At 55.7% G+C, this 23,437-nt stretch overlaps 2 protein-coding genes across 2 annotated transcripts; both read left to right on the top strand.

Annotated features, from left to right (window-relative positions):
* Positions 1–9,418: 9,418 nt before the first annotated feature.
* On the top strand, positions 9,419–13,418 carry LOC147096518 (uncharacterized). The gene is made up of 2 exons (XM_085975316.1): positions 9,419–13,050; positions 13,305–13,418. The coding sequence occupies exon 1, from the start codon at positions 10,158–10,160 to the stop codon at positions 12,393–12,395; it is 2,238 nt and encodes a 745-aa protein (XP_085831442.1). The 5' UTR covers positions 9,419–10,157; the 3' UTR covers positions 12,396–13,050; positions 13,305–13,418.
* A 5,180-nt stretch (positions 13,419–18,598) lies between these two features.
* LOC147096517 (uncharacterized) lies at positions 18,599–22,586 on the top strand. The gene is made up of 2 exons (XM_085975315.1): positions 18,599–22,218; positions 22,473–22,586. The coding sequence occupies exon 1, from the start codon at positions 19,326–19,328 to the stop codon at positions 21,561–21,563; it is 2,238 nt and encodes a 745-aa protein (XP_085831441.1). The 5' UTR covers positions 18,599–19,325; the 3' UTR covers positions 21,564–22,218; positions 22,473–22,586.
* Positions 22,587–23,437: the final 851 nt, after the last annotated feature.

The raw sequence follows: 23,437 nt of genomic DNA, 5'->3' as shown, positions 1-23,437 counted from the left end.
AGGGACCAGACTACAGGGAGTCAGTGAAGGGGAACAGGGACCGGACGACAGGGAGTCAGTGAAGGGGAACAGGGACCAGACTACAGGGAGTCAGTGAAGGGGAACAGGGACCGGACTACAGGGAGTCAGTGAAGGGGAACAGGGACCAGACTACAGGGAGTCAGTGAAGGGGAACAGGGACCGGACTACAGGGAGTCAGTGAGGGGAACAGGGACCAGACTACAGGGAGTCAGTGAGGGGAACAGGGACCAGACTACAGGGAGTCAGTGAAGGGGAACAGGGACCAGACTACAGGGAGTCAGTGAAGGGGAACAGGGACCGGACTACAGGGAGTCAGTGAAGGGAACAGGGACCAGACGACAGGGAGTCAGTGAAGAGGAAAAGGGACCAACGACAGGGAGACAGTGAAGGGGAACAGGGACCAGACTACAGGGAGTCAGTGAAGGGGAACAGGGACCAGACTACAGGGAGTCAGTGAAGGGGAACAGGGACCAGACTACAGAGAGTCAGTGAAAGAGAACAGGGACCGGACTACAGGGAGTCAGTGAAGGGGAACAGGGACCAGACTACAGGGAGTCAGTGAAGGGGAACAGGGACCGGACTACAGGGAGTCAGTGAAGGGGAACAGGGACCAGACTACAGGGAGTCAGTGAAGGGGAACAGGGACCAGACTACAGGAGTCAGTGAAGGGGAACAGCGACCGGACTACAGGGAGTCAGTGAAGGGGAACAGGGACCAGACTACAGGGAGTCAGTGAAGGGGAACAGGGACCAGACTACAGGGAGTCAGTGAAGGGGAACAGGGACCAGACTACAGGGAGTCAGTGAAGGGGAACAGGGACCGGACTACAGGGAGTCAGTGACGGGGAACAGGGACCGGACTACAGGGAGTCAGTGAATGGGAACAGGGACCAGACTACAGGAGTCAGTGAAGGGGAACAGGGACCAGACTACAGGGAGTCAGTGAAAGGGAACAGGGACCGGACTACAGGGAGTCAGTGAATGGGAACAGGGACCAGACTACAGGGAGTCAGTGAAGGGGAACAGGGACCAGACTACAGGGAGTCAGTGAAGGGGAACAGGGACCAGACTACAGGGAGTCAGTGAAGGGAACAGGGACCAGACTACAGGGAGTCAGTGAAAGGGGAACAGGGACCAGACTACAGGGAGTCAGTGAAGGGGAACAGGGACCAGACTACAGGGAGTCAGTGAAGGGGAACAGGGACCAGACTACAGGGAGTCAGTGAAGGGGAACAAGGACCAGACTACAGGGAGTCAGTGAAGGGGAACAGGGACCAGACTACAGGGAGTCAGTGAAGGGGAACAGGGACCGGACTACAGGGAGTCAGTGAAGGGGAACAGGGACCGGACTACAGGGAGTCAGTGAAGGGGAACAGGGACCAGACTACAGGGAGTCAGTGAAGGGGAACAGGGACCGGACGACAGGTCGTCAGTGAAGGGGAACAGGGACCAGACTACAGGGAGTCAGTGAAGGGGAACAGGGACCAGACTACAGGGAGTCAGTGAAGGGGAACAGGGACCGGACTACAGGGAGTCAGTGAAAGGGAACAGGGACCAGACTACAGGGAGTCAGTGAAGGGGAACAGGGACCGGACTACAGGGAGTCAGTGAAAGGGGAACAGGGACCAGACTACAGGGAATCAGTGAAAGGGAACAGGGACCGGACTACAGGGAGTCAGTGAAGGGGAACAGGGACCGGACTACAGGGAGTCAGTGAAAGGGAACAGGGACCAGACTACAGGGAGTCAGTGAAGGGGAACAGGGACCGGACTACAGGGACCAGACTACAGGGAGTCAGTGAAGGGGAACAGGGACCAGACTACAGGGAGTCAGTGAAGGGGAACAGGGACCGGACTACAGGGAGTCAGTGAAAGGGAACAGGGACCAGACTACAGGGAGTCAGTGAAGGGGAACAGGGACCACACTACAGGTCGTCAGTGAAGGGGAACAGGGACCAGACTACAGGAGTCAGTGAGGGGAACAGGGACCAGACTACAGGGAGTCAGTGAAGGGGAACAGGGACCAGACTACAGGGAGTCAGTGAAGGGGAACAGGGACCGGACTACAGGGAGTCAGTGAAGGGAACAGGGACCGGACTACAGGGAGTCAGTGAAGGGGAACAGGGACCGGACTACAGGGAGTCAGTGAAGGGGAACAGGGACCGGACTTCAGGGAGTCAGTGAAGGGGAACAGGGACCAGACTACAGGGAGTCAGTGAAAGGGAACAGGGACCGGACTACAGGAGTCAGTGAAGGGGAACAGGGACCAGACTACAGGGAGTCAGTGAAGGGGAACAGGGACCAGACTACAGGGAGTCAGTGAAGGGGAACAGGGACCGGACTACAGGGAGTCAGTGAAGGGGAACAGGGACCGGACTACAGGGAGTCAGTGAAAGGGAACAGGGACCGGACTACAGGGAGTCAGTGAAGGGGAACAGGGACCGGACTACAGGGAGTCAGTGAAGGGGAACAGGGACCGGACTTCAGGGAGTCAGTGAAGGGGAACAGGGACCAGACTACAGGGAGTCAGTGAAAGGGAACAGGGACCAGACTACAGGGAGTCAGTGAAAGGGGAACAAGGACCAGACTACAGGGAGTCAGTGAAGGGGAACAGGGACCAGACTACAGGGAGTCAGTGAAGGGGAACAGGGACCAGACTACAGGGAGTCAGTGAAGGGGAACAGGGACCAGACTACAGGGAGTCAGTGAAGGGGAACAGGGACCAGACTACAGGGAGTCAGTGAAGGGGAACAGGGACCAGACTACAGGGAGTCAGTGAAAGGGGAACAGGGACCAGACTACAGGGAGTCAGTGAAGGGGAACAGGGACCAGACTACAGGGAGTCAGTGAAGGGGAACAGGGACCAGACTACAGGGAGTCAGTGAAAGGGAACAGGGACCGGACTACAGGGAGTCAGTGAAGGGGAACAGGGATCGGACGACAGGGAGTCAGTGAAAGGGAACAGGGACCAGACTACAGGGAGTCAGTGAAAGGGAACAGGGACCAGACTACAGGGAGTCAGTGAAAGGGAACAGGGACCAGACTACAGAGAGTCAGTGAAGGGGAACAGGGATCGGACGACAGGGAGTCAGTGAAGGGGAACAGGGACCAGACTACAGGGAGTCAGTGAAGGGGAACAGGGACCAGACTACAGAGAGTCAGTGAAGGGGAACAGGGATCGGACGACAGGGAGTCAGTGAAAGGGAACAGGGACCAGACTACAGGGAGTCAGTGAAAGGGAACAGGGACCAGACTACAGAGAGTCAGTGAAGGGGAACAGGGATCGGACGACAGGGAGTCAGTGAAAGGGGAACAGGGACCAGACTACAGGGAGTCAGTGAAGGGGAACAGGGACCGGACTACAGGGAGTCAGTGAAAGGGAACAGGGACCAGACTACAGGGAGTCAGTGAAAGGGAACAGGGACCGGACTACAGGGAGTCAGTGAAGGGGAACAGGGACCAGACTACAGGGAGTCAGTGAAGGGGAACAGGGACCAGACTACAGGGAGTCAGTGAAGGGGAACAGGGACCAGACTACAGGGAGTCAGTGAAGGGGAACAGGGACCAGACTACAGGGAGTCAGTGAAGGTGAACAGGGACCAGACTACAGGGAGTCAGTGAAGGGGAACAGGGACCAGACTACAGGGAGTCAGTGAAGGGGAACAGGGACCAGACTACAGGGAGTCAGTGAAAGGGGAACAGGGACCGGACTACAGGGAGTCAGTGAAGGGGAACAGGGACCAGACTACAGGGAGTCAGTGAAGGGGAACAGGGACCAGACTACAGGGAGTCAGTGAAGGGGAACAGGGACCGGACTTCAGGGAGTCAGTGAAAGGGGAACAGGGACCGGACTACAGGGAGTCAGTGAAGGGGAACAGGGACCAGACTACAGGGAGTCAGTGAAGGGGAACAGGGACCAGACTACAGGGAGTCAGTGAAGGGGAACAGGGACCAGACTACAGGGAGTCAGTGAAGGGGAACAGGGACCAGACTACAGGGAGTCAGTGAAGGGGAACAGGGACCAGACTACAGGGAATCAGTGAAGGGGAACAGGGACCAGACTACAGGGAGTCAGTGAAGGGGAACAGGGACCAGACTACAGGGAGTCAGTGAAGGGGAACAGGGACCAGACTACAGGGAGTCAGTGAAGGGGAACAGGGACCAGACTACAGGGAGTCAGTGAAGGGGAACAGGGACCAGACTACAGAGAGTCAGTGAAGGGGAACAGGGACCAGACTACAGGGAGTCAGTGAAGGGGAACAGGGACCAGACTACAGGGAGTCAGTGAAGGGGAACAGGGACCAGACTACAGAGAGTCAGTGAAGGGGAACAGGGACCAGACTACAGAGAGTCAGTGAAGGGGAACAGGGATCGGACGACAGGGAGTCAGTGAAAGGGGAACAGGGACCAGACTTCAGGGAGTCAGTGAAAGGGGAACAGGGACCAGACTACAGGGAGTCAGTGAGGGGAACAGGGACCAGACTACAGGGAGTCAGTGAAGGGGAACAGGGACCAGACTACAGGGAGTCAGTGAAGGGGAACAGGGACCGGACTACAGGGAGTCAGTGAAGGGGAACAGGGACCAGACTACAGGGAGTCAGTGAAGGGGAACAGGGACCAGACTACAGGGAGTCAGTGAAGAGGAAAAGGGACCAGACGACAGGGAGACAGTGAAGGGGAACAGGGACCAGACTACAGGGAGTCAGTGAAGGGGAACAGGGACCAGACTACAGGGAGTCAGTGAAGGGGAACAGGGACCAGACTACAGAGAGTCAGTGAAAGAGAACAGGGACCGGACTACAGGGAGTCAGTGAAGGGGAACAGGGACCAGACGACAGGGAGTCAGTGAAGGGGAACAGGGACCAGACTACAGGGAGTCAGTGAAGGGGAACAGGGACCGGACTACAGGGAGTCAGTGAAGGGGAACAGGGACCAGACTACAGGGAGTCAGTGAAGGGGAACAGGGACCAGACTTCAGGGAGTCAGTGAAAGAGAACAGGGACCGGACTACAGGGAGTCAGTGAAGGGGAACAGGGACCAGACGACAGGGAGTCAGTGAAGGGGAACAGGGACCAGACTACAGGGAGTCAGTGAAGGGGAACAGGGACCGGACTACAGGGAGTCAGTGAAGGGGAACAGGGACCAGACTACAGGGAGTCAGTGAAGGGGAACAGGGACCAGACTACAGGGAGTCAGTGAAGGGGAACAGCGACCGGACTACAGGGAGTCAGTGAAGGGGAACAGGGACCAGACTACAGGGAGTCAGTGAAGGGGAACAGGGACCAGACTACAGGGAGTCAGTGAAGGGGAACAGCGACCGGACTACAGGGAGTCAGTGAAGGGGAACAGGGACCAGACTACAGGGAGTCAGTGAAGGGGAACAGGGACCAGACTACAGGGAGTCAGTGAAGGGGAACAGGGACCAGACTACAGGGAGTCAGTGAAGGGGAACAGGGACCAGACTACAGGGAGTCAGTGAAGGGGAACAGGGACCAGACTACAGGGAGTCAGTGAGGGGAACAGGGACCAGACTACAGGGAGTCAGTGAAGGGGAACAGGGACCAGACTACAGGGAGTCAGTGAAGGGGAACAGGGACCGGACTACAGGGAGTCAGTGAAGGGGAACAGGCACCAGACTACAGGGAGTCAGTGAAGGGGAACAGGCACCAGACTACAGGGAGTCAGTGAAGGGGAACAGGGACCGGACTACAGGGAGTCAGTGACGGGGAACAGGGACCAGACTACAGGGAGTCAGTGAAAGGGAACAGGGACCAGAGTACAGGGAGTCAGTGAAAGGGAACAGGGACCAGACTACAGGGAGTCAGTGAAGGGGAACAGGGACCGGACTACAGGGAGTCAGTGAAAGGGAACAGGGACCAGACTACAGGGAGTCAGTGAAGGGGAACAGGGACCGGACTACAGGGAGTCAGTGAAGGGGAACAGGGACCGGACTACAGGGAGTCAGTGAAGGGGAACAGGGACCAGACTACAGGGAGTCAGTGAAGGGGAACAGGGACCGGACTACAGGTCGTCAGTGAAGGGGAACAGGGACCAGACTACAGGGAGTCAGTGAAGGGGAACAGGGACCAGACTACAGGGAGTCAGTGAAGGGGAACAGGGACCGGACTACAGGGAGTCAGTGAAAGGGAACAGGGACCAGACTACAGGGAGTCAGTGAAGGGGAACAGGGACCAGACTACAGGGAGTCAGTGAAAGGGGAACAGGGACCAGACTACAGGGAGTCAGTGAAAGGGGAACAGGGACCAGACTACAGGGAGTCAGTGAGGGGAACAGGGACCAGACTACAGGGAGTCAGTGAGGGGAACAGGGACCAGACTACAGGGAGTCAGTGAAGGGGAACAGGGACCAGACTACAGGGAGTCAGTGAGGGGAACAGGGACCAGACTACAGGGAGTCAGTGAAGGGGAACAGGGACCAGACTACAGGGAGTCAGTGAAGGGGAACAGGGACCGGACTACAGGGAGTCAGTGAAAGGGAACAGGGACCAGACTACAGGGAGTCAGTGAAGGGGAACAGGGACCGGACTACAGGTCGTCAGTGAAGGGGAACAGGGACCAGACTACAGGAGTCAGTGAGGGGAACAGGGACCAGACTACAGGGAGTCAGTGAAGGGGAACAGGGACCAGACTAAAGGGAGTCAGTGAAGGGGAACAGGGACCGGACTACAGGGAGTCAGTGAAGGGGAACAGCGACCAGACTACAGGGAGTCAGTGAAGGGGAACAGGGACCAGACTACAGGGAGTCAGTGAAGGGGAACAGGGACCAGACTACAGGGAATCACTGAAGGGGAACAGGGACCAGACTACAGGGAGTCAGTGAAGGGGAATAGGGACCAGACTACAGGGAGTCAGTGAAGGGGAACAAGGACCAGACTACAGGGAGTCAGTGAAGGGGAACAGGGACCGGACTACAGGGAGTCAGTGAAAGGGGAACAGGGACCAGACTACAGGGAGTCAGTGAAGGGGAACAGGGACCAGACTACAGGGAGTCAGTGAAGGGGAACCGGGACCGGATTACAGGAGTCAGTGAAGGGGAACAGGGACCAGAGTACAGGGAGTCAGTGAAGGGGAACAGGGACCAGACTACAGGGAGTCAGTGCAGGGGAACAGGGACCAGACTACAGGAGCCAGTGAGGGGAACAGGGACCAGACTACAGGGAGTCAGTGCAGGGGAACAGGGACCAGACTACAGGGAGCCAGTGAGGGGAACAGGGACCAGACTACAGGGAGTCAGTGAGGGGAACAGGGACCAGACTACAGGGAGTCAGTGAAGGGGAACAGGGACCAGACTACAGGGAGTCAGTGAAGGGGAACAGGGACCGGACTACAGGGAGTCAGTGAAGGGGAACAGGGACCGGACTACAGGGAGTCAGTGAAGGGGAACAGGGACCAGACTACAGGGAGTCAGTGAAGGGGAACAGGGACCGGACTACAGGGAGTCAGTGAAGGGGAACAGGGACCGGACTTCAGGGAGTCAGTGAAAGGGAACAGGGACCGGACTACAGGGAGTCAGTGAAGGGGAACAGGGACCGGACTACAGGGAGTCAGTGAAGGGGAACAGGGACCGGACTACAGGGAGTCAGTGAAGGGGAACAGGGACCGGACAACAGGGAGTCAGTGAAGGGGAACAGGGACCAGACTACAGGGAGTCAGTGAAGGGGAACAGGGACCAGACTACAGGGAGTCAGTGAAGGGGAACAGGGACCGGACTACAGGGAGTCAGTGAAGGGGAACAGGGACCGGACTACAGGGAGTCAGTGAAGGGGAACAGGGACCAGACTACAGGGAGTCAGTGAAGGGGAACAGGGACCGGACTACAGGGAGTCAGTGAAGGGGAACAGGGACCGGACTTCAGGGAGTCAGTGAAAGGGAACAGGGACCGGACTACAGGGAGTCAGTGAAGGGGAACAGGGACCGGACTACAGGGAGTCAGTGAAGGGGAACAGGGACCGGACTTCAGGGAGTCAGTGAAGGGGAACAGGGACCGGACTACAGGGAGTCAGTGAAGGGGAACAGGGACCGGACTACAGGGAGTCAGTGAAGGGGAACAGGGACCGGACAACAGGGAGTCAGTGAAGGGGAACAGGGACCAGACTACAGGGAGTCAGTGAAGGGGAACAGGGACCAGACTACAGGGAGTCAGTGAAGGGGAACAGGGACCGGACTACAGGGAGTCAGTGAAGGGGAACAGGGACCGGACTACAGGGAGTCAGTGAAGGGGAACAGGGACCAGACTACAGGGAGTCAGTGAAGGGGAACAGGGACCGGACTACAGGGAGTCAGTGAAGGGGAACAGGGACCGGACTTCAGGGAGTCAGTGAAAGGGAACAGGGACCGGACTACAGGGAGTCAGTGAAGGGGAACAGGGACCGGACTACAGGGAGTCAGTGAAGGGGAACAGGGACCGGACTTCAGGGAGTCAGTGAAGGGGAACAGGGACCAGACTACAGGGAGTCAGTGAAGGGGAACAGGGACCGGACTACAGGGAGTCAGTGAAGGGGAACAGGGACCGGACTACAGGGAGTCAGTGAAAGGGAACAGGGACCGGACTACAGGGAGTCAGTGAAAGGGGAACAGGGACCAGACTACAAGGAGTCAGTGAAGGGGAACAGGGACCGGACTACAGGGAGTCAGTGAGGGGAACAAGGACCAGACTACAGGGAGTCAGTGAAGGGGAACAGGGACCGGACTACAGGGAGTCAGTGAAAGGGGAACAGGGACCAGACTACAGGGAGTCAGTGAAGGGGAACAGGGACCAGACTACAGGGAGTCAGTGAAGGGGAACAGGGAGCAGACTACAGGGAGTCAGTGAAGGGGAACCGGGACCGGATTACAGGAGTCAGTGAAGGGGAACAGGGACCGGACTACAGGGAGTCAGTGAGGGGAACAGGGACCAGACTACAGGGAGTCAGTGCAGGGGAACAGGGACCAGACTACAGGAGCCAGTGAGGGGTACAGGGACCAGACTACAGGGAGCCAGTGAGGGGAACAGGGACCAGACTACAGGGAGTCAGTGAGGGGAACAGGGACCAGACTACAGGGAGTCAGTGAAGGGGAACAGGGACCAGACTACAGGGAGTCAGTGAAGGGGAACAGGGACCAGACTACAGGGAGTCAGTGAAAGGGAACAGGGACCGGACTACAGGGAGTCAGTGAAAGGGAACAGGGACCGGACTACAGGGAGTCAGTGAAGGGGAACAGGGATCGGACTACAGGGAGTCAGTGAAGGGGAACAGGGACCAGACTACAGAGAGTCAGTGAAGGGGAACAGGGATCGGACGACAGGGAGTCAGTGAAAGGGAACAGGGACCAGACTACAGGGAGTCAGTGAAAGGGAACAGGGACCAGACTACAGAGAGTCAGTGTGCTGCCTCTCCCTCTAACTTAACCTCACTGTATGTATTTAACTTACTTATATATGTATAACCTACCTGTTGGGGCCGTTGCCCCTTTAACTTACCTTTTAGGGCCATTGCCCCTTTAAGACGCGCCTTAGCGTGCTGACGTCACGTCACGTACAACGTAGCGTGCTGACGTCACGGAACGTACGACGTGACGTGCGTGAGGCGGCTGCCGGCCCGACTCGGCCTTCCAGAAAGGCTGCCGGCACAGCCCGGCCTAGCGTCTTCGGCCGCATCTACCAGCCGCCGGGAGCGACGCGATCTTCCGCTCCCGCGGCAAGCATCGGCTCAGCCTGGCCTCCCGCTCCCGACTTTGGCCTCCACGGCCAGAAACGCGACCACGCGCATCACGTGACGCCCCAAGCGCGGACAACGCTACCGAGCGTGATGAGGTCATCACGCTCCCCACAGGACTGCTACGTAGTCCTCGTGGAGCCCTCGCTGGGACACAGACCTACACCACGGTGCTCCTACAGCAGCGCAGGCTCTGGGCAGTTGTATTGTCCCCATGCTTGAGTCTTGGAAATTGTTTGTCTTTTTACAATTAGAATCGTTCAGTAAAGCGTTACAAGAAAAGTCAAGCCTTGTGATTTTATTGGAAGATATCGAGTTGTTCGCTATCTGTCTAGCTCTGCATAGAAACGCGTTGCGAGGGCAGAACAGTAAAAAGACAACAGCACAGCGGGCTCAAGCGCAGGAAGATACCACTCAGCTACCATGAGTCTACGCTCAGGAAAACAATATACCCTAGAGGACGTCGACCAGTCAAGCGAGAAGCATGAGCCTCTCCTAGCAAACGATGCCAAGTCACAGCCCTCTAAAGTATCCTCTAGGTCATCTCGGCGGTCCAGCAGACCGTCGTCATCGACAGCTTCTGCAGCCGCCAAAGCACGTGCCAAGGCAAAAGCTGCCCAGGCTCAATTGTCCTTCGCTGAAAAAGAAGCTGACCTTATGAAGCAGAGAGCCGACCTCGACGCTAGTGTGATGAAGCAGAAAGCTGACCTTATGAAGCAGAGAGCCGACCTCGACGCTAGTGTGATGAAGCAGAGAGCTGACCTCGACGCTAGTGTGATGAAGCAGACAGCACAGTCCTCTAAAGTATCCACTAGATCATCTCGGCAGTCCAGCAGACCGTCGTCATCGACAGCTTCTGCAGCCGCCAAAGCACGTGCCAAGGCAAAAGCTGCCCAGGCTCAATTGGCCCTTGCTGAAAAAGAAGCTAGGGTTATGAAGCAGAGAGCTGACCTCGCTGCCAGTCTCCACATTCTCCAAAGCCAGAGAGCTGCCGCTAAAGCTAAAGCCGCAGCTTATGAAGAAGGTGAGGAGAACGAAGGCGGGGAGCCCAGCCAGGAAACATATGTTCTGGGACAGCCCCTCAGTCCAGTGCAACGTACAAGTGAGTGTGTCCAACAACACTCCAAATTGTTCTCCAAGGAAACATCCAACTATCTCAACGCAGAACCAGCTACTCAACACAGTAGCAAACAGCCTGTTTTTGGAGACACTGAGCTTAAAGGAGAAGAAACAAGCAAGACTTACCTACATAGACCTCCACAGCACTCGGCCAATCCGGCCAAGCAGTCCCCACCCGAGCCACAGGGTACACAGGACCTCGCTGGGTGCCTTATCCGTCGAGAGTTGTTGAGTTCGGGCCTTCTGGAGTTAGATGGCCGTCCTGAAAGTTGTTGGCCATGGAAAGAGTCCAACCCGAGACTACACAAGGTAGCATCGAACAGTGGACAGGTGATGGAAGCCTTCCCTGCAGAGGACCGTGCCAAGGATCTGAAGGATTTGCACCTTGGAGTGGATCCTCCCCCCCTTCAACGGCGCCTGGGGCTCTCCTGGAACCTGGAAACAGACAGCGTCACATTCCTGGTGTCCCGTGAAGAAAGGCCATTCACACGGAGAGACATCCTGTCCACAGTCAACAGTTTGTACGACCCTTTGGGGTTCGTAGCTCCCATAACAATGCAAGGAAAAGCATTTGTACGGGAACTCTCATCGGATCAGAGTGAGTGGGATGCTCCACTCCTCCCTGAAAAAGAAGCAAAATGGAACCTACAGTTGATCAGAGACAAGATTGACATCGATGTGGGTGCCGTCAAGTTCTTCACGGACAGCAAGATTGTACTTGGTTACATCCACAACTCCACAAGAAGGTTTTACGTGTATGTTTCCAACTGGGTGACTCGTATCAGACGATCCACTCACCCTGACCAGTGGTGCTATGTCCCCACGGACCTGAACCCTGCAGACCATGCTACCAGGTCTATACCAGCAGCACACCTACAGCAAAGCAGTTGGTTCTCGGGCCCCTCTTTCCTGTCTAATGTCAACACAGAGGAGACTCCTGAGTCCAATCCCTTCACCCTTGTGGAGCCTGAAGCTGATACTGAGATTCGGCCTGAAGTTATGACCCCGGTCACCAAAGCCTCAGAATCTCAGTTGGGCTCACAAAGCTTCGAGCGATTCTCAAGCTGGAGAACACTCTGCCGAACCACAGCCCGACTCATTCATGTAGCAGCATCCTTCAAGGGGAATTCGGACAACATAGAGCGCAAAGGATGGAAATGTTCTAAAGAAGTATCCAGCACAAGTGAGCCTTCACAAGCCAAAGGTGTGATCATTCGCTCTGTCCAGCATGATGTCTTCAAGGAGGAATTCAAATGTCTTGAAGAGGGACAGACATTCCCCAAGCAAAGAGGAGAGTATTTGTCCACCCTACAGAGCCGTAGGAAATGGACAGAAGACAAGCCAAACGTCAAAGTGAGAGACGTTGTCTTGCTGAAAGACAGCCAAGCACGCAGAAATGAATGGCCAGTGGGCCTGGTTGTCAAAACTCTGCCGACCAGGGACAAGAGGGTCCGCAAGGTGGAGGTGAAGATTGTCAAGGAGGGGCCTATCAAAGTGTTTCTGAGGCCAGTCTCGGAGATCCTCCTTTCTGAAGTAACCTAGAGAACGGACTCTGAGTATGTTGCAGCCAAAGGACGTTTTCTTCAGGTTTATTTTGTATCTGTAGTGGTACAATGGAATTGTACCAAGCGGGGAGTGTGCTGCCTCTCCCTCTAACTTAACCTCACTGTATGTATTTAACTTACTTATATATGTATAACCTACCTGTTGGGGCCGTTGCCCCTTTAACTTACCTTTTAGGGCCATTGCCCCTTTAAGACGCGCCTTAGCGTGCTGACGTCACGTCACGTACAACGTAGCGTGCTGACGTCACGGCACGTACGACGTGACGTGCGTGAGGCGGCTGCCGGCCCGACTCGGCCTTCCAGAAAGGCTGCCGGCACAGCCCGGCCTAGCGTCTTCGGCCGCATCTACCAGCCGCCGGGAGCGACGCGATCTTCCGCTCCCGCGGCAAGCATCGGCTCAGCCTGGCCTCCCGCTCCCGACTTTGGCCTCCACGGCCAGAAACGCGACCACGCGCATCACGTGACGCCCCAAGCGCGGACAACGCTACCGAGCGTGATGAGGTCATCACGCTCCCCACAGGACTGCTACGTAGTCCTCGTGGAGTCCTCGCTGGGACACAGACCTACACCACGGTGCTCCTACAGCAGCAGTTGTATTGTCCCCATGCTTGAGTCTTGGAAATTGTTTGTCTGTAAGTATTTTAGAATGCTATGGATGATTAATGTGCACTGTATGTTGTAGAAAATGTTTAGTTGTAACTTTTCTCTGTCTAGCTGATTAACTAGTAGCTGTATTTTCATACACTATGTACAGGGCTAATTTAAAGAGAATGCCTCCCAGTTTACTAAATGTACTGTGTTGCTCAGGCGTACCTAAATCTGTGTATACATATCAGTTATGCGCCTGTATACTAATGTGTGCTTCCATTTCTGTGTTGTATTTCAGTTTTACAATTAGAATCGTTCAGTAAAGCGTTACAAGAAAAGTCAAGCCTTGTGATTTTATTGGAAGATATCGAGTTGTTCGCTATCTGTCTAGCTCTGCATAGAAGCGCGTTGCGAGGGCAGAACAGTCAGTGAAGGGGAACAGGGATCGGACGACAGGGAGTCAGTGAAAGGGGAACAGGGACCAGACTTCAGGGAGTCAGTGAAAGGGGAACAGGGACCAGACTACAGGGAGTCAGTGAGGGGAACAGGGACCAGACTACAGGGAGTCAGTGAAGGGGAACAGGGACCAGACTACAGGGAGTCAGTGAAGGGGAACAGGGACCGGACTACAGGGAGTCAGTGAAGGGGAACAGGGACCAGACTACAGGGAGTCAGTGAAGGGGAACAGGGACCAGACTACAGGGAGTCAGTGAAGAGGAAAAGGGACCAGACGACAGGGAGACAGTGAAGGGGAACAGGGACCAGACTACAGGGAGTCAGTGAAGGGGAACAGGGACCAGACTACAGGGAGTCAGTGAAGGGGAACAGGGACCAGACTACAGAGAGTCAGTGAAAGAGAACAGGGACCGGACTACAGGGAGTCAGTGAAGGGGAACAGGGACCAGACGACAGGGAGTCAGTGAAGGGGAACAGGGACCAGACTACAGGGAGTCAGTGAAGGGGAACAGGGACCGGACTACAGGGAGTCAGTGAAGGGGAACAGGGACCAGACTACAGGGAGTCAGTGAAGGGGAACAGGGACCAGACTACAGGGAGTCAGTGAAGGGGAACAGCGACCGGACTACAGGGAGTCAGTGAAGGGGAACAGGGACCAGACTACAGGGAGTCAGTGAAGGGGAACAGGGACCAGACTACAGGGAGTCAGTGAAGGGGAACAGGGACCAGACTACAGGGAGTCAGTGAAGGGGAACAGGCACCAGACTACAGGGAGTCAGTGAAGGGGAACAGGGACCAGACTACAGGGAGTCAGTGAAAGGGAACAGGGACCGGACTACAGGGAGTCAGTGAAGGGGAACAGGGACCAGACTACAGGGAGTCAGTGAAAGGGAACAGGGACCGGACTACAGGGAGTCAGTGAAGGGGAACAGGGACCAGACTACAGGGAGTCAGTGAAGGGGAACAGGGACCAGACTACAGGGAGTCAGTGAAGGGGAACAGGGACCAGACTACAGGGAGTCAGTGAAAGGGAACAGGGACCAGACTACAGGGAGTCAGTGAAGGGGAACAGGGACCAGACTACAGGGAGTCAGTGAAGGGGAACAGGGACCGGACTACAGGGAGTCAGTGAAAGGGAACAGGGACCAGACTACAGGGAGTCAGTGAAGGGGAACAGGGACCAGACTACAGGAGTCAGTGAGGGGAACAGGGACCAGACTACAGGGAGTCAGTGAAGGGGAACAGGGACCGGACTACAGGGAGTCAGTGAAGGGGAACAGGGACCAGACTACAGGGAGTCAGTGAAGGGGAACAGGGACCAGACTACAGGGAGTCAGTGAAAGGGAACAGGGACCAGACTACAGGGAGTCAGTGAAGGGGAACAGGGACCAGACTACAGGAGTCAGTGAGGGGAACAGGGACCAGACTACAGGGAGTCAGTGAAGGGGAACAGGGACCAGACTAAAGGGAGTCAGTGAAGGGGAACAGGGACCGGACTACAGGGAGTCAGTGAAGGGGAACAGGGACCAGACTACAGGGAGTCAGTGAAGGGGAACAGGGACCAGACTACAGGGAGTCAGTGAAGGGGAACAGGGACTAGACTACAGGGAGTCAGTGAAAGGGGATCAGGGACCAGACTACAGGGAGTCAGTGAAGGGGAATAGGGACCAGACTACAGGGAGTCAGTGAAGGGGAACAAGGACCAGACTACAGGGAGTCAGTGAAGGGGAACAGGGACCGGACTACAGGGAGTCAGTGAAAGGGGAACAGGGACCAGACTACAGGGAGTCAGTGAAGGGGAACAGGGACCAGACTACAGGGAGTCAGTGAAGGGGAACAGGGACCAGACTACAGGGAGTCAGTGAAGGGGAACAGGGACCGGACTACAGGGAGTCAGTGAAGGGGAACAGGGACCAGACTATAGGGAGTCAGTGAAGGGGAACAGGGACCGGATTACAGGAGTCAGTGAAGGGGAACAGGGACCGGACTACAGGGAGTCAGTGAGGGGAACAAGGACCAGACTACAGGGAGTCAGTGAAGGGGAACAGGGACCGGACTACAGGGAGTCAGTGAAAGGGGAACAGGGACCAGACTACAGGGAGTCAGTGAAGGGGAACAGGGACCAGACTACAGGGAGTCAGTGAAGGGGAACAGGGAGCAGACTACAGGGAGTCAGTGAAGGGGAACCGGGACCGGATTACAGGAGTCAGTGAAGGGGAACAGGGACCGGACTACAGGGAGTCAGTGAGGGGAACAGGGACCAGACTACAGGGAGTCAGTGCAGGGGAACAGGGACCAGACTACAGGAGCCAGTGAGGGGTACAGGGACCAGACTACAGGGAGCCAGTGAGGGGAACAGGGACCAGACTACAGGGAGTCAGTGAGGGGAACAGGGACCAGACTACAGGGAGTCAGTGAAGGGGAACAGGGACCAGACTACAGGGAGTCAGTGAAGGGGAACAGGGACCAGACCACAGGGAGTCAGTGAAGGGGAACAGGGACCGGACTTCAGGGAGTCAGTGAAGGGGAACAGGGACCAGACTACAGGGAGTCAGTGAAGGGGAACAGGGACCGGACTACAGGGAATCACTGAAGGGGAACAGGGACCAGACTACAGGGAGTCAGTGAAGGGGAATAGGGACCAGACTACAGGGAGTCAGTGAAGGGGAACAGGGACCAGACTACAGGGAGCCAGTGAAGGGGAACAGGGACCAGACTACAGGGAGCCAATGAAGGGGAACAGGGACCAGACTACAGGGAGTCAGTGAAGGGGAACAGGGACCAGACTACAGGGAATCACTGAAGGGGAACAGGGACCAGACTACAGGGAGTCAGTGAAGGGGAATAGGGACCAGACTACAGGGAGTCAGTGAAGGGGAACAAGGACCAGACTACAGGGAGTCAGTGAAAGGGGAACAGGGACCAGACTACAGGGAGTCAGTGAAGGGGAACAGGGACCAGACTACAGGGAGTCAGTGAAGGGGAACCGGGACCGGATTACAGGAGTCAGTGAAGGGGAACAGGGACCAGAGTACAGGGAGTCAGTGAAGGGGAACAGGGACCAGACTACAGGGAGTCAGTGCAGGGGAACAGGGACCAGACTACAGGAGCCAGTGAGGGGAACAGGGACCAGACTACAGGGAGTCAGTGCAGGGGAACAGGGACCAGACTACAGGGAGCCAGTGAGGGGAACAGGGACCAGACTACAGGGAGTCAGTGAGGGGAACAGGGACCAGACTACAGGGAGTCAGTGAAGGGGAACAGGGACCAGACTACAGGGAGTCAGTGAAGGGGAACAGGGACCGGACTACAGGGAGTCAGTGAAGGGGAACAGGGACCGGACTACAGGGAGTCAGTGAAGGGGAACAGGGACCAGACTACAGGGAGTCAGTGAAGGGGAACAGGGACCGGACTACAGGGAGTCAGTGAAGGGGAACAGGGACCGGACTTCAGGGAGTCAGTGAAAGGGAACAGGGACCGGACTACAGGGAGTCAGTGAAGGGGAACAGGGACCGGACTACAGGGAGTCAGTGAAGGGGAACAGGGACCGGACTACAGGGAGTCAGTGAAGGGGAACAGGGACCGGACAACAGGGAGTCAGTGAAGGGGAACAGGGACCAGACTACAGGGAGTCAGTGAAGGGGAACAGGGACCAGACTACAGGGAGTCAGTGAAGGGGAACAGGGACCGGACTACAGGGAGTCAGTGAAGGGGAACAGGGACCGGACTACAGGGAGTCAGTGAAGGGGAACAGGGACCAGACTACAGGGAGTCAGTGAAGGGGAACAGGGACCGGACTACAGGGAGTCAGTGAAGGGGAACAGGGACCGGACTTCAGGGAGTCAGTGAAAGGGAACAGGGACCGGACTACAGGGAGTCAGTGAAGGGGAACAGGGACCGGACTACAGGGAGTCAGTGAAGGGGAACAGGGACCGGACTTCAGGGAGTCAGTGAAGGGGAACAGGGACCGGACTACAGGGAGTCAGTGAAGGGGAACAGGGACCGGACTACAGGGAGTCAGTGAAGGGGAACAGGGACCGGACAACAGGGAGTCAGTGAAGGGGAACAGGGACCAGACTACAGGGAGTCAGTGAAGGGGAACAGGGACCAGACTACAGGGAGTCAGTGAAGGGGAACAGGGACCGGACTACAGGGAGTCAGTGAAGGGGAACAGGGACCGGACTACAGGGAGTCAGTGAAGGGGAACAGGGACCAGACTACAGGGAGTCAGTGAAGGGGAACAGGGACCGGACTACAGGGAGTCAGTGAAGGGGAACAGGGACCGGACTTCAGGGAGTCAGTGAAAGGGAACAGGGACCGGACTACAGGGAGTCAGTGAAGGGGAACAGGGACCGGACTACAGGGAGTCAGTGAAGGGGAACAGGGACCGGACTTCAGGGAGTCAGTGAAGGGGAACAGGGACCAGACTACAGGGAGTCAGTGAAGGGGAACAGGGACCGGACTACAGGGAGTCAGTGAAGGGGAACAGGGACCGGACTACAGGGAGTCAGTGAAAGGGAACAGGGACCGGACTACAGGGAGTCAGTGAAAGGGGAACAGGGACCAGACTACAAGGAGTCAGTGAAGGGGAACAGGGACCGGACTACAGGGAGTCAGTGAAAGGGAACAGGGACCAGACTACAGGGAGTCAGTGAAAGGGGAACAAGGACCGGACTACAGGGAGTCAGTGAAGGGGAACAGGGACCAGACTACAGGGAGTCAGTGAAGGGGAACAGGGACCAGACTACAGGGAGTCAGTGAAGGGGAACAGGGACCAGACTACACGGAGTCAGTGAAGGGGAACAGGGACCAGACTACAGGGAGTCAGTGAAGGGGAACAGGGACCAGACTACAGGGAGTCAGTGAAAGGGAACAGGGACCGGACTACAGGGAGTCAGTGAAAGGGAACAGGGACCGGACTACAGGGAGTCAGTGAAGGGGAACAGGGATCGGACTACAGGGAGTCAGTGAAGGGGAACAGGGACCAGACTACAGAGAGTCAGTGAAGGGGAACAGGGATCGGACGACAGGGAGTCAGTGAAAGGGAACAGGGACCAGACTACAGGGAGTCAGTGAAAGGGAACAGGGACCAGACTACAGAGAGTCAGTGTGCTGCCTCTCCCTCTAACTTAACCTCACTGTATGTATTTAACTTACTTATATATGTATAACCTACCTGTTGGGGCCGTTGCCCCTTTAACTTACCTTTTAGGGCCATTGCCCCTTTAAGACGCGCCTTAGCGTGCTGACGTCACGTCACGTACAACGTAGCGTGCTGACGTCACGGAACGTACGACGTGACGTGCGTGAGGCGGCTGCCGGCCCGACTCGGCCTTCCAGAAAGGCTGCCGGCACAGCCCGGCCTAGCGTCTTCGGCCGCATCTACCAGCCGCCGGGAGCGACGCGATCTTCCGCTCCCGCGGCAAGCATCGGCTCAGCCTGGCCTCCCGCTCCCGACTTTGGCCTCCACGGCCAGAAACGCGACCACGCGCATCACGTGACGCCCCAAGCGCGGACAACGCTACCGAGCGTGATGAGGTCATCACGCTCCCCACAGGACTGCTACGTAGTCCTCGTGGAGCCCTCGCTGGGACACAGACCTACACCACGGTGCTCCTACAGCAGCGCAGGCTCTGGGCAGTTGTATTGTCCCCATGCTTGAGTCTTGGAAATTGTTTGTCTTTTTACAATTAGAATCGTTCAGTAAAGCGTTACAAGAAAAGTCAAGCCTTGTGATTTTATTGGAAGATATCGAGTTGTTCGCTATCTGTCTAGCTCTGCATAGAAACGCGTTGCGAGGGCAGAACAGTAAAAAGACAACAGCACAGCGGGCTCAAGCGCAGGAAGATACCACTCAGCTACCATGAGTCTACGCTCAGGAAAACAATATACCCTAGAGGACGTCGACCAGTCAAGCGAGAAGCATGAGCCTCTCCTAGCAAACGATGCCAAGTCACAGCCCTCTAAAGTATCCTCTAGGTCATCTCGGCGGTCCAGCAGACCGTCGTCATCGACAGCTTCTGCAGCCGCCAAAGCACGTGCCAAGGCAAAAGCTGCCCAGGCTCAATTGTCCTTCGCTGAAAAAGAAGCTGACCTTATGAAGCAGAGAGCCGACCTCGACGCTAGTGTGATGAAGCAGAAAGCTGACCTTATGAAGCAGAGAGCCGACCTCGACGCTAGTGTGATGAAGCAGAGAGCTGACCTCGACGCTAGTGTGATGAAGCAGACAGCACAGTCCTCTAAAGTATCCACTAGATCATCTCGGCAGTCCAGCAGACCGTCGTCATCGACAGCTTCTGCAGCCGCCAAAGCACGTGCCAAGGCAAAAGCTGCCCAGGCTCAATTGGCCCTTGCTGAAAAAGAAGCTAGGGTTATGAAGCAGAGAGCTGACCTCGCTGCCAGTCTCCACATTCTCCAAAGCCAGAGAGCTGCCGCTAAAGCTAAAGCCGCAGCTTATGAAGAAGGTGAGGAGAACGAAGGCGGGGAGCCCAGCCAGGAAACATATGTTCTGGGACAGCCCCTCAGTCCAGTGCAACGTACAAGTGAGTGTGTCCAACAACACTCCAAATTGTTCTCCAAGGAAACATCCAACTATCTCAACGCAGAACCAGCTACTCAACACAGTAGCAAACAGCCTGTTTTTGGAGACACTGAGCTTAAAGGAGAAGAAACAAGCAAGACTTACCTACATAGACCTCCACAGCACTCGGCCAATCCGGCCAAGCAGTCCCCACCCGAGCCACAGGGTACACAGGACCTCGCTGGGTGCCTTATCCGTCGAGAGTTGTTGAGTTCGGGCCTTCTGGAGTTAGATGGCCGTCCTGAAAGTTGTTGGCCATGGAAAGAGTCCAACCCGAGACTACACAAGGTAGCATCGAACAGTGGACAGGTGATGGAAGCCTTCCCTGCAGAGGACCGTGCCAAGGATCTGAAGGATTTGCACCTTGGAGTGGATCCTCCCCCCCTTCAACGGCGCCTGGGGCTCTCCTGGAACCTGGAAACAGACAGCGTCACATTCCTGGTGTCCCGTGAAGAAAGGCCATTCACACGGAGAGACATCCTGTCCACAGTCAACAGTTTGTACGACCCTTTGGGGTTCGTAGCTCCCATAACAATGCAAGGAAAAGCATTTGTACGGGAACTCTCATCGGATCAGAGTGAGTGGGATGCTCCACTCCTCCCTGAAAAAGAAGCAAAATGGAACCTACAGTTGATCAGAGACAAGATTGACATCGATGTGGGTGCCGTCAAGTTCTTCACGGACAGCAAGATTGTACTTGGTTACATCCACAACTCCACAAGAAGGTTTTACGTGTATGTTTCCAACTGGGTGACTCGTATCAGACGATCCACTCACCCTGACCAGTGGTGCTATGTCCCCACGGACCTGAACCCTGCAGACCATGCTACCAGGTCTATACCAGCAGCACACCTACAGCAAAGCAGTTGGTTCTCGGGCCCCTCTTTCCTGTCTAATGTCAACACAGAGGAGACTCCTGAGTCCAATCCCTTCACCCTTGTGGAGCCTGAAGCTGATACTGAGATTCGGCCTGAAGTTATGACCCCGGTCACCAAAGCCTCAGAATCTCAGTTGGGCTCACAAAGCTTCGAGCGATTCTCAAGCTGGAGAACACTCTGCCGAACCACAGCCCGACTCATTCATGTAGCAGCATCCTTCAAGGGGAATTCGGACAACATAGAGCGCAAAGGATGGAAATGTTCTAAAGAAGTATCCAGCACAAGTGAGCCTTCACAAGCCAAAGGTGTGATCATTCGCTCTGTCCAGCATGATGTCTTCAAGGAGGAATTCAAATGTCTTGAAGAGGGACAGACATTCCCCAAGCAAAGAGGAGAGTATTTGTCCACCCTACAGAGCCGTAGGAAATGGACAGAAGACAAGCCAAACGTCAAAGTGAGAGACGTTGTCTTGCTGAAAGACAGCCAAGCACGCAGAAATGAATGGCCAGTGGGCCTGGTTGTCAAAACTCTGCCGACCAGGGACAAGAGGGTCCGCAAGGTGGAGGTGAAGATTGTCAAGGAGGGGCCTATCAAAGTGTTTCTGAGGCCAGTCTCGGAGATCCTCCTTTCTGAAGTAACCTAGAGAACGGACTCTGAGTATGTTGCAGCCAAAGGACGTTTTCTTCAGGTTTATTTTGTATCTGTAGTGGTACAATGGAATTGTACCAAGCGGGGAGTGTGCTGCCTCTCCCTCTAACTTAACCTCACTGTATGTATTTAACTTACTTATATATGTATAACCTACCTGTTGGGGCCGTTGCCCCTTTAACTTACCTTTTAGGGCCATTGCCCCTTTAAGACGCGCCTTAGCGTGCTGACGTCACGTCACGTACAACGTAGCGTGCTGACGTCACGGCACGTACGACGTGACGTGCGTGAGGCGGCTGCCGGCCCGACTCGGCCTTCCAGAAAGGCTGCCGGCACAGCCCGGCCTAGCGTCTTCGGCCGCATCTACCAGCCGCCGGGAGCGACGCGATCTTCCGCTCCCGCGGCAAGCATCGGCTCAGCCTGGCCTCCCGCTCCCGACTTTGGCCTCCACGGCCAGAAACGCGACCACGCGCATCACGTGACGCCCCAAGCGCGGACAACGCTACCGAGCGTGATGAGGTCATCACGCTCCCCACAGGACTGCTACGTAGTCCTCGTGGAGTCCTCGCTGGGACACAGACCTACACCACGGTGCTCCTACAGCAGCAGTTGTATTGTCCCCATGCTTGAGTCTTGGAAATTGTTTGTCTGTAAGTATTTTAGAATGCTATGGATGATTAATGTGCACTGTATGTTGTAGAAAATGTTTAGTTGTAACTTTTCTCTGTCTAGCTGATTAACTAGTAGCTGTATTTTCATACACTATGTACAGGGCTAATTTAAAGAGAATGCCTCCCAGTTTACTAAATGTACTGTGTTGCTCAGGCGTACCTAAATCTGTGTATACATATCAGTTATGCGCCTGTATACTAATGTGTGCTTCCATTTCTGTGTTGTATTTCAGTTTTACAATTAGAATCGTTCAGTAAAGCGTTACAAGAAAAGTCAAGCCTTGTGATTTTATTGGAAGATATCGAGTTGTTCGCTATCTGTCTAGCTCTGCATAGAAGCGCGTTGCGAGGGCAGAACAGTCAGTGAAGGGGAACAGGGATCGGACGACAGGGAGTCAGTGAAAGGGGAACAGGGACCAGACTTCAGGGAGTCAGTGAAAGGGGAACAGGGACCAGACTACAGGGAGTCAGTGAGGGGAACAGGGACCAGACTACAGGGAGTCAGTGAAGGGGAACAGGGACCAGACTACAGGGAGTCAGTGAAGGGGAACAGGGACCGGACTACAGGGAGTCAGTGAAGGGGAACAGGGACCAGACTACAGGGAGTCAGTGAAGGGGAACAGGGACCAGACTACAGGGAGTCAGTGAAGAGGAAAAGGGACCAGACGACAGGGAGACAGTGAAGGGGAACAGGGACCAGACTACAGGGAGTCAGTGAAGGGGAACAGGGACCAGACTACAGGGAGTCAGTGAAGGGGAACAGGGACCAGACTACAGAGAGTCAGTGAAAGAGAACAGGGACCGGACTACAGGGAGTCAGTGAAGGGGAACAGGGACCAGACGACAGGGAGTCAGTGAAGGGGAACAGGGACCAGACTACAGGGAGTCAGTGAAGGGGAACAGGGACCGGACTACAGGGAGTCAGTGAAGGGGAACAGGGACCAGACTACAGGGAGTCAGTGAAGGGGAACAGGGACCAGACTACAGGGAGTCAGTGAAGGGGAACAGCGACCGGACTACAGGGAGTCAGTGAAGGGGAACAGGGACCAGACTACAGGGAGTCAGTGAAGGGGAACAGGGACCAGACTACAGGGAGTCAGTGAAGAGGAAAAGGGACCAGACGACAGGGAGACAGTGAAGGGGAACAGGGACCAGACTACAGGGAGTCAGTGAAGGGGAACAGGGACCAGACTACAGG

Source organism: Somniosus microcephalus, unplaced genomic scaffold (assembly GCF_052327205.1).
Source record: "Somniosus microcephalus isolate GS21.2 unplaced genomic scaffold, FLI_Smic_1.0 unresolved_chr1, whole genome shotgun sequence".
Classification (NCBI taxonomy): domain Eukaryota; kingdom Metazoa; phylum Chordata; class Chondrichthyes; order Squaliformes; family Somniosidae; genus Somniosus; species Somniosus microcephalus.
This window is presented reverse-complemented; position numbering and strand designations above follow the sequence as displayed.

Excerpts from the sequence above, each read along its gene's own strand:
- LOC147096517 (XM_085975315.1), top strand. The coding sequence starts at position 19,326 with ATGAGTCTACGCTCAGGAAAACAATATACCCTAGAGGACGTCGACCAG.
- LOC147096518 (XM_085975316.1), top strand. The coding sequence starts at position 10,158 with ATGAGTCTACGCTCAGGAAAACAATATACCCTAGAGGACGTCGACCAG.